The sequence below is a fragment of the Protopterus annectens genome, chromosome 13.part0 (assembly GCF_019279795.1).
Source record: "Protopterus annectens isolate FY-2018-M chromosome 13.part0, PAN1.0, whole genome shotgun sequence".
In the NCBI taxonomy this organism is placed as follows: Eukaryota; Metazoa; Chordata; order Ceratodontiformes; family Protopteridae; genus Protopterus; species Protopterus annectens.
This window is the reverse complement of record NC_056747.1, coordinates 308,952,446-308,963,911: the sequence shown is the minus strand read 5'-3', so window position 1 is coordinate 308,963,911 and position 11,466 is coordinate 308,952,446. Positions and strand designations below refer to the sequence as shown.

General features: G+C 36.9%; 1 protein-coding gene across 1 annotated transcript in view; it reads left to right on the top strand.

Annotated features, from left to right (window-relative positions):
- The first annotated feature begins 4,198 nt into the window (after positions 1 to 4,198).
- Positions 4,199 to 11,466, top strand: part of ODF3L2 (outer dense fiber of sperm tails 3 like 2) — a 97,950-nt gene continuing 90,682 nt past the window's right edge. The window contains exon 1 of the mRNA XM_044053900.1: positions 4,199 to 4,598. Coding sequence (XP_043909835.1) covers positions 4,547 to 4,598 — 52 coding nt within the window. The 5' untranslated portion in view covers positions 4,199 to 4,546. The remainder of the gene's footprint in view (positions 4,599 to 11,466) is intronic.

The window sequence follows — 11,466 nt, the reverse complement described above, 5'->3', positions numbered from 1 at the left end:
ATATTGCAAAAATACATCGGTAGGAGACATTTTCTAACAGTTTTTTACACTTTGATAGCGCACATCCTTACCACTAGAAAAGAGGAGTAGTGAAAGGGCAATTGGTATATGCGATGAGAATGGTGACAAGGGAAGATAGACTGATAAGAAATGAAAGAGGGGAACCATGGTCACTAGTGTTAGAAAAGAAAGAATTGATGTGGCAATTACGTCTAGAAGTAGGATCTTGGCTGAGGTTTAATGAAAATATATCTATTGGGTATATCCTAAAGCTAAAGGAGCTGGAAAGGTGCTGAATAATATGTATATATATATATATATATATATATATATATATATATATATATATATATATATATATATATATATATATATATATATATATATATATATATATATATATATATATATATATATATATATATATATATATATATATATATATATATATATATATAAATTTAAATTTCCTTCATGGTATGATTTTTTTTTTATCTGAGACAAGGTTTTATAAAATATGTATAAACAATGACATTATTTATAATGTACATATATAGATTGCCAGGTTTGGAGCCCTTGTAGACTATATGGGCTTGACTGGTTGCCTTGGTGGGAGTCAAACCCTTCACCTTCTGTCTTTGAGGTGGGGTCCCCAACCATTATGCTATTATTCCTTTCATTGGGTTTATGTTTATTTTTTTGTAACTTTAAAAGTTAAATATATAATGATTGTGAAAACCTGACCTAGATTCCAATATAGCAAAGGCATCCCATTGTACACAGATACACACACATGGTTTATTAACATTTTTTGAACCTTACTTGACTGAAAATCAAAATATATGAAATAATTTGGGTGAAAAATAATAGAATGAAAACCCATTTGACTAAAACCCATTTCACTAAATCGCAAATCACTGAAAATATTCAGCATAAGCAAATACAGCATAAAACATTGTTTTTTGCAGGGGGCAAGCCCCCCTTCACCCCCACATCACCTTAATTATACATACTAACTCCATAGCAGCACAGTCACTCTAGAGAAGAAAAAAACACCATACACAGTAAATCAGTGTTGATATACAACCTTGGTATTTGGTGCTTTTTATTTTTATTTTTCCAAATATTTATGCAACCATAGAGTTAGTATATATAATTAAGGAGGGTGTGGGGATACAGCCCCCACATGGGAGGTGCAGGGGGAATAACCCCCTACAAAACACTATTGTATGTTGTATTTTCTTATGTTGAATAATTTTAATGGTTTGTGATAAAGTGAAACGGGTTTCAGTCAACTGGGCTTTCAATGAAATGGGCTTCAGTCACTTGGGTTTTCAGTCATATTCTTTCAAATGTTTGATTTTCAGTCAAGTACAGTTCAATCAAATGATAGTAAACCTGCACACACCAGACATTCATGTGCATACACACATGCATATGTATATACCCAGTCATCCACAAATTAGCCTACCTAACTCCTGTAGTGTGACACACACACACACACACACACACACACACACACACACACACACACACACACACACACACACACACACACACACACACACACACTCAAACACACACACACACACACACACACACACACACACACACACACACACACACACACACACACACACACACACACACACATGCAAAGTAGCATACACATGCCCCCACTGCCACAATTTCTCTAGGCTTATCTATAGTTAGGTACTCCTATAGAAGTGAAGAAGTGATTGCTGTCAAAATATGGCATTCACTTTTTCCTCCTAGGGTAAAATTTTATACAGCCGAGTGATTATCTGAATTATTCAAGTGAGAAAAGTGGGCTTGATCTGATTATTGGGCACCACCCAATATGATTTCTGAAAGTCAAATATTTCTTATAATGGATGCTTAAGCACTCAATTTGTCATATGCAACACCTGCAATAGGCTCTTCTGTAGTTATTGATTGTACCACACTTGCACATTGCAACCTGTTGTGCTGCCAAGATGAGGGCATCAAAGGGTGTAAAAAGCAGCACAAGATCATAGACTTAAGTAGGAAGTAAGGGCTCAAGAGGCCATCTAATGTCCCTGAAAAATGTGATAAAATCTAACTATATAAAAACCATTGTAAAATCAGAGAATATTGAGCCAGATGATGTCAACATTTTTTGCATGGGAGCAACCCACCTGCACCACCCATGTCTCTCTCTCCCTCTTTCCTGTTTACGCACCATTTGGTACATTGGGCAACAAGCACCTTTCAGTGCTCATTGTTTCTGTCGCAATTATGGGTTTTACGGGGTCAGGTTGCTAGCCCATGGCCCAACTCTCCTCAGAGAATCCACCACACACATTTGCATGCCCACACTCACACCAAGGGCCAAATTAGAGTGTCCAGTCCACCTACTGCATGTCTTTGGAATGTGGGAGGAAACTGGAGCACCCAGAGGAAACCCATGCAAATGCAGAGAGGACATACAGACTCCGCACAGAAGGCAGCCCAGCTGAGAATCACCACCCATGCCCCCTGCTAATTATATATACCAACTCCAAAGTTTGACAACAGTGGGGAAAGAGCATAAATCCTTCTCCACTATAACTTTGATCAGATACAGATATATAGATATAAACATACACACACACACAAACTCCAGGATTGCTGTACCATAGATAAAGGGGCATAATCCAAGACACAGTGGTCATGAGTTTAGTATATTATAACTCTTGTTTTCATACATTCCATCTTGCTATTTCTGGACTCCCATTTATGAGTCTTGTAGTTCCAAGCTCCTACCATTTTTTTAATATTGTACTTAGTTGCACATCATTGATTCCCTTGAAGAAAATTTAAAAAAGTCATATTCCCCTGTATCTCCTTTGTTTAAAATTGCACAAAAAATGTCTGTATTGCTATACTGATGAGGTATCCAAAACTTCACATAGTTCTCATTCAGAAGTAAACTGTAAATCCCATGTAGGGAAAAATAGACCTATCTTAAAAACATATTTTGCCTTGGCTGTCTCTGTCTTGAGAATGTTGTTACTAGACTAAATCTTCAGTTTATCCCTCCTAAGTTTTAGAAATAGAGTTCAAAACATTAAATCCATGAAGACTCTGACTATGCACAAACTGGAAAGGTAAATTTTCCTACATTACTCTGCTAGAAACAGATGTACAACAGTTGTGTAAAGCTAATCCCCCATACCCAGTTCTTCCAGAAAAAAGCACCAACAACAGAGATTATCAACTTCACAACTGGTCAAAACTTTAACGACAAAGCAGCAGATGCTATGGAGGTCTACCTCTAGCCCTATCTATTACATTCAGACTTCAACATCAGTTTGAGTAGTAAATTAAGAGTAGGGAGACAGCAGGTTACTGCACCACTGGGTTTGCAGACACTTTGGAAGCTTATACATCATACAACCCTATGTGCTTCCACTGAAACTATGCAAATGAGTTTGCACTGTATTGTCTATACATGATTTTTGTTCATAGTCTTTCTTTTTTCTGTGGAGTTTTGAACTCTATTGTTTTTTAGTTTCCTAAGAAATATACACATAATAATGGAGAGGGTTGCAGCAGGTTCTTCTGGAAACAGAAAACATTAACCCAGGCATCGTGATCTCACTTATTTCTATCAATAGTTTTCTGTGTGTCTAAGTTTTCACAAATAATGATATAAAAGCAAGTTTTGTCCTGTTGAGGGATAATATACAGTACAATCATACAGGGACTACTGTTATTTAAAAAAATTTAATGTGCAATAAAATGATTACATTTAAAGCATGCAACTTATTTATATCATCTGTCTGATTTTATGGTGTAAGTGAAGAGAGTAGAACAGGTCACATCACCTCTAAGGAACGATCTTTTAGGAGGAATGCAAAGCAGACGAATATACATCTGCTGTCTGGGTTTGAATTTCTCTCAGCTGGAAAGCATCCTGCAACATCAGTGACTCTTCTTAGCTTACACACAATAAATAGGATCTATCTGTTTTGTAAGAGCTGGGCTCACATGGGAATTCTATGTAAAGACTGATCAAGATTCAGTTTCTCTGTAGTAACCTGCCTGTTGCCATGGACACTGCATTTGTGTGTCAGCTCATGGGAGATAAGGAATTTCAGGTAAAGTTACAAACCACATCTGATCTACAGACCCATAATGCTATGGAAAAGTTGCATTCAGATACACATTCATGTACCTGTAAGGTTTCTATGAAGGAATAAATACCACCATAGCAAAGACGAACACAATACTGCTACTCCTGCTAAATAAATACAAGTGACCATAGAGTACCATCAAGCAATGTTCCTGGATTGAACTTTGGCCAGAAGGGCTAATTGCAGTCTTTGCCATTTGTGTACAGAGTGATTTCTTTAAGTATAAATATGATATTTCCTTCAATAGATAGTTATACCGCCTTTTAAGCCTGGTAGAAAAAAAAAATTCCCTCCAGCAATCAGGTAACTTAGTCTGCATAACACACTGGTGCATGACTTTTGCTTCTTTTCCTCTGGAGTGTTGAAATTACGTTATTCCTTCTGAAATGGAAGAAAGCATTGAAAAGAAATATCCACCAATTGCTGCCCATGAAACAGGTATGAAGTTTTCTCTCACTTTTTTATTTTTATTTTATTTATTCATTTTGTTTTCTGTATTGGGAAAATAAACGTAGCTTGAAAGAACTAGGAGTTCTGGTGTTATGAATGGCATCAGAAAAGGTAATATGTTCTGATGAGGTTCTGTGGGATCCATTGCAGAAATGGCAACCATTGTATTGCATTTATATGGACCCTGGATCATTAGACATAAGCAGGGGCTCGGATCTGTGGTAGGTAATAAAAGAGGAGCTCATTTTTCAACTTCGGCTTTCTAGGACCTCCTGTGGTGATCATTATGCTGATTACTGGACTTTTGGATTTTACGGTCACTCATTTACATTTTCTGTAATGTAGCTACAAAGGAAAATTGAAAGATGGCTACTTTCAGAAATTATTTACGTTTCCTGTAATGTAGATAGAAAGGAAAAGTGAAAGATGTCTACTTTCAGAAATTATTTACGTTTTCTGTAATATAGATACAAAGGAAAATTGAAAGATGGCTACTTTCAGAAATTATTGATGTTTTCTGTAATGTCGATACAAAGGAAAATTGAAAGAAGGCTACTTTCAGAAATTAAGCTAAGTTAAAGCAGAAAAATACTGGTGTGAAAAATAGAAGTTTTGATTCCACTGACTGTGTCAGAATTGTAAAATTGTCCTTTTTGACAAGGGTGGATGTAGTTGAAATTCTAGAATTTCAGATGGCTTTCTACAAAATATGCACACTCCCTCATGAATACCCATTCCAGCAGTACTGACCCATGTAATCAATTATATTTTGAGCTTTTCATGTGTTTATTTTGTTTCTCTTTACCTCATTCCTTTTTGATGGCCTTCCCAAAAGTGTTGCTAACAATGAGAAGTCTCAGAAACATAAAAGGTTACTGCCATAGTGTCTAAATTAATAATTTGAGGTGCCTGCCTCAAACATAGAGCAAGTGAGGTGACATTTTTTTCTTAATCAACCTTTCTTTTCAAGGTATATTCCCATAGTGTGCACATGCAGGTATCGGCATACATATATATTTTTAGCAGAGATGCAGCTTTTGTAACAGTTTGATTTTTTTATTTTGTATTTAACTAATGTAGTGTCACTGATACTCATGGATCTTTGTCAGACCCAGCACAGTGTGACAAACTGACTTCCTCAGTAAGTAAATGGAGACTGTGGGCATTTAGCCTTGGACTACAGGAAGCAGCTTATTAATAACTCATAGTCTTAATCCACTTAAATAACTGCCATACCTACACTTATAGTTGTTTGACTTCTTTCAGATGCATATTGGGTAGTTAAAACTACAGAAATGGATACCTTCGGGACTACTGCTTATGGGTGTTCAGTATGTCTCACCTGCCTTCACCAGTCCTGACCAGTTACAATGACCACTTTAAGAGTGTTTGTCTGTGTCTCTAATACCTTAATGTCATAAGACTGACCTTAGAAATAAGACTTCTAGCAGGAAAGACAGTGATGATGAGAGTTTGTTTTATATAATCTAATGATATCCATAACACCACAAGATTATACCATATATGTCACTATTAAATTTTATTTACATGTTTATTTATTGATTTACAAATTTGTTAACCAGGTAAGTACACTTTAGGCATGATCCATGTCACAAGGCATTCAATAAAAAGCAAAATATTTGCCACAAGAAATTATAAATTACAGGTAGTTTGCTTGAACAGCATCATTCATTAAAATGCTGTTGAGTTATGTCTGACTCCTACAGTGACCCCCATGAACAGCTGATGTCATATAGAGAGTTTACTAAATAAGAAGGGAACATAAGTACATTGACATGCTTTTCTTCTGTATCATGCATTACACCCATCTCTACCTCCCTCATAACAAGATTACTCTGTAAATTAAAACCTTGCACCAATGCCCCTGACAATATTCCATCTTAATTCCTAAAAATAGCCACAGAAAGTATTGCTCTTCCTGTCAGCATCTTAACCAACAGATCCATACAGGAATGTTATGTGCCCAAACTATGGCGTGCTGCCTTTAGCCTACCACTCCATAAGGGAGGCAAAAACAACAGCATCTCTAATTTCCGCCCTATAGTTATCCTGTCCCCTATCTCTAAAATCCTAGAGAAATGTATCCACCTACAGCTTATGCCATACCTAGCCTGACATCAACTAATTACTCCAACCCAACACGGATTCCCACCTGGCCATAGTACTACCACTGCCCTGCTCTCATTCTTAGACACAGTAAATCTAGCCTGTGACTCTGGTAATATTGTCTCTACAGTTCTACAAGAACTGTCCAAAGCATTTGATACCATTTCCCACACTCACCTCTTAAACCACCTCTCTAGCCTCCATCTCTCCAATAATTCTTTATCTTGGTTCTCAATCTACATCTCTGGTATGTCTCAAGGCATGAAATAGGGGAAGGGCACCTCCTCCTTCCTTCCAACCCCCACTGGGGAACCTCAGGGATCTATACTTGGTCCACTTCTGTTCAACATCTTCATTAATGACTTCCACAAAGCCATACCCAATACCAAAATTGTACAATATGCTGACTATTCCACTTTAATCTGCTGCGCCCCAACCCTCCCTCAGCTACAAATAATAACCCAGACTGCCTTCTCCTCCACTGAACAATGGATGCTCCAAAACCACTTCTCACTAAATGCCAACAAATCCAAAATCCTGTTATTCTCCCATCAAAAGTCTCCCCTCTTGATAAACATTCTTTCCAAATTGTAAGCCACAACAACACTGCCTTAGAGGTGTCTCACTTCACTAAACCTCTTGGGGTAACAATTGATGAACACCTAAAATTTGACACCCACATCCAGCAAAACATTAAGAAAACTCATATTAAACTTGATCTGCTATACAGAAACATCCACTTCCTTTCCCCTCCCACCAGACAAACCCTTGCCACTACCTATCTGCTTCCCTCACTTTTATATGGTGCTCCTCTCCTATCTAACCTATCTGCATCTTTCTACTCCAAACTGGAAATCTGCTATAATAAAATTTCTAAATTTGCCGCCAAAGCCAAATTCTCCTCCCATCACTGTACTGCCCTACATTTGTTAAACTGGCTTGAACTCCCCAACCATCTAGATTATCTCCAAATTACTACAGCCCATAAACTAATTTTCCAACCTACTAAGTGCCAGGCCCTGTCCAATCCCCCAACCATACTCCCCTCCAAGATCTCTAAGATCATCCCACCAAAACCTAATCACTTGCCGTAAACCCATTTGTCCTGCTGGGTAGTATCTGCTATCCTTTTCTTTAGCTAAAAAATGGAATTCCTTGCCATCCTCCCTAAGGACTTGTGAAAGCTTTGACACCTTTAAAACTCTTCTACACTCCTACCTTTCTTCCAAATGAAAATGCAACTGCTCTCTCCCCACATAGCCTCATGCCTCACTCTCCCCATTAACCTTTCTCTACCTCTGAGCCTAAACCTAACCTGACATAACAGTACCTGTACAACCCTCTTCTACCCCTACCACCTCTGCTCCCTTTCACTTTGCTTTCCCCCTCTTTTCCAGTTGCCTTTTCCTCCATACACTTCAAATACCTTATAACCTGTGAACATACTCCCATTCCTCAGCTAACTTCTTTAGCTAAAATATAATCTGCAGTGACTTATTCATGTACTTTAGCTTAAAATTACTTTCTGTATCCTCAACTTCTTCAATAAATCCCATTCCTACTCTATATCATACCTTCATAAATACTTGACACTTTGAAACCATATAACGTATGAGGTTCTCTGACTCTTAATCATCTTTGATTTGTATTTCTCTTTACTTTGACTGTAACTGTGAACACACTGTGTAACACAATTTTATTTAATTATACTTGTCTTCATTTAATTTGGATTTTTATGTGAACAACTGGGTATAACTGCATATATATTTTCACTTCACTTAATTTGATTTTTATGTGAATAACAGTGTATAATCACTATGTAATGCGGAGCTTTTCTCCCCGGGCCTCCACTGAAAATGGGCTCCCTGGGCCCAGTGGACCTCCTCGGTCATCACACTGAAATAAATAAATAAATAAATAAATAAATAATATTCCATGGACACCTAGGGACAATTTAGAGTTGCCAATCCACCTTCCTCATGTCTTTCAGGTGTGGGAGGAAAGCAGAAAACCCATACAAACATAGGGGGACGTAAACTCCACACAAAAGACACCCCACAAATGAATAGGAGAACCTCTTGCTGTGAGGCAAGAATGCTATTCACTGCGACATTGCATGACTCTACTGCTAAGCAGTCACCCTTAAATGTCCTGTCCCCAACAATGTTGCTTCTCTGTTTCTCCTGATACAAAGGAAGTAATACACATTTCCTGTCTGCAGAAATGTGCCACCATTTTTTTACATTTCCTTTCCATTACTGGGACCTTTGTTCTCCTTTCATTTTTTTTTTTTTTTTTTTTTTTTGCTATGATTCAAAACAATTATCACTTCATGTGTCTCCAGCCCCTATCAGCTCAGGGTCATTATTTCTACTATCCTTGAAATTGGACTTGAGATTTGTAACAAGTTACTTTCATGTACCCAGACAAGACCTTTGAGTCTGCTGAGCAAACCATGTCTCCTTATTAGAAAGGCTAAGGATTAAGGGAACTCCATCAGCTTCCTGCTCTCTCACAAGATTAAGCTTTACTTTACCCTCTTCATCTTCGGACCTGAGGGCACAACTCTACTACCCTACCTAGTTCTGTTTTTTTCTATCAGCTAGCTCTTTATAATCCACTATATGCAAACCCTAATCTGGGCCAGTAACTACATATAAAGTTGTTCAAAAACTGCTAAACAACTCCAAAGAACAAAGCAAAAATGTAAAAGCAGCAAAACAAAGACCAGGAAGGAACTGGACCACAAAACTTATAAGCTTTCATTTGTTTAATAAAACACCATGAACTTCATCAGAATAAATACAAAAACTTGAAACCACCCTTTAAATACTTGTCATGTGCAAAAAAATATCCAGTGACAAAATGCTTCAAATATATTATTTAAATAGCCACTGTGATGTCATGAAAATTTTAAATTTAAAAATACACTACAAATTTTTCAACATTACATATGTATAAAAACATGAAAATGTATGTATATAATAGTCAACAATAACAAACTACTACACAGTGTTTCATCAAATAAAGCCCATTTTGTGAAAAACTTGGCTCACTACATCAAAGCCTTTGTAACTGAAGAAAACACTTGATGTTAATAGTTTCATTTAGTCCTGGAGGGTAGTATGCTCATAAAGCTATCTGCCATTTAGTTTCCCTACATTCTAATAAGGCTTTAAAATTACCCACCAAAGGACCACAAACTACTTTGTCTAAAACAATGAATGTAAATTTCTTAAAATTGTTACATAATAAAACGTGTCGTGCCAGTGCATCATTCCTGTCTTTGTGTCTCACTGCCAAAACATGTTCATAAATCCTGCTACTTAGTAACCTGATGGTCTTGCCAACATAAAAACTGGTACAAGAATTACATACTGTGAGATAAACAATACCCACAGAATCACATGTAAACCTGTCCTTTGCCCAAATAACTTTCTTGAAATGTTTCAACTCAACAGAACTTGAATTGGCTATGTATCTTCATTGCCTGCAATGACCACAAGCAAAAGTCCTAACAGGGTCTTTGACCCCATTGTGTGATGTCTTAGAAGTATTTTCAAGTATGCTTCTTATGTTACATACCTTTTTATAAGTGAACAAAGGTTCATTACCCAGGACTTTCCCCAATTCAGAATGTCCAAGCAACACCTTCCAATTTTCCTTAATAATATGCCTAGTAATCTCCATTCCATCTGAAATGGGCAATGAGAAGGCAAGCTCAAACACCTTGTTGTTTTAATTAACCCTACTTGCTACACTGAAATTGCCTCTCAAAATGTGTCTAGCTAAACTGTCCATGCCAAAATGTTACCCTGTAATTTCAGTGCAGATTGGATTTGCTAAGGCATGCAATGCATATTATTAGAAAAGTATATAAGTATATTAGTGAGATGGCCCCAAGGACATTACAATGAATGCAGTAGCTCATTGAATAGTATGGTTGCAGGTGTGATGCATTTAGTAACCAGTTTTGTCATTCATAAGATGGTTACCTTGTTATATTCACAATGCATAATTGTACTACTGTGTCCCCAGACTGCTTACATAAGAATTATTTTTTTGTTAAACTAATTTTCATATTTTTATAATTTGTTTCCTAAACAATATACCAGCTAAGCGTGCTGCATATTGAGTATAGTCCTGTAACAGCATTGCAGACTGCAGTCCAATGTATTTTTACTTGCCTTTTATTGCAGCGTGGTGCTGATACACAAGAATGTTTCAGTTCTGCTTCATTTCAGTTGCATGTTAAAGGGTATTTATGTTGCATTCCACTGCTGAAAGCCACCTTCTTGGCTAATATGTTATATACCCTATGCATAATTGTACTATGTCATATACCCCATGCATAATTGTACTACTTTATATACCCCATGCATAATTGTACTATATTATATACTCTGTGCATAATTATACTATGCTATATACCCAGTGCATAATTGTAATTACTACGTGTTTCCAGTTAAGGTATACTCTAAATGTTTTGGTATACTGGATATTGCTATGATGCATAATGTTCATATGTAGAAAAGTGTATCAGGACAGTACTTCATGGACACCCCCTTCCCCTAAGGTTCTAAGAGGATTACAGTAATATGTGTAGCACGCGCAGACCAAGGACCATGGGAATATTGCAGAAAGACCATGCACTTTTTCTGCAGATTGTTGTGCCAGGTTGTCTACTACATATATTATAAAATTGTACTTATGCAGTAGAACAACACTG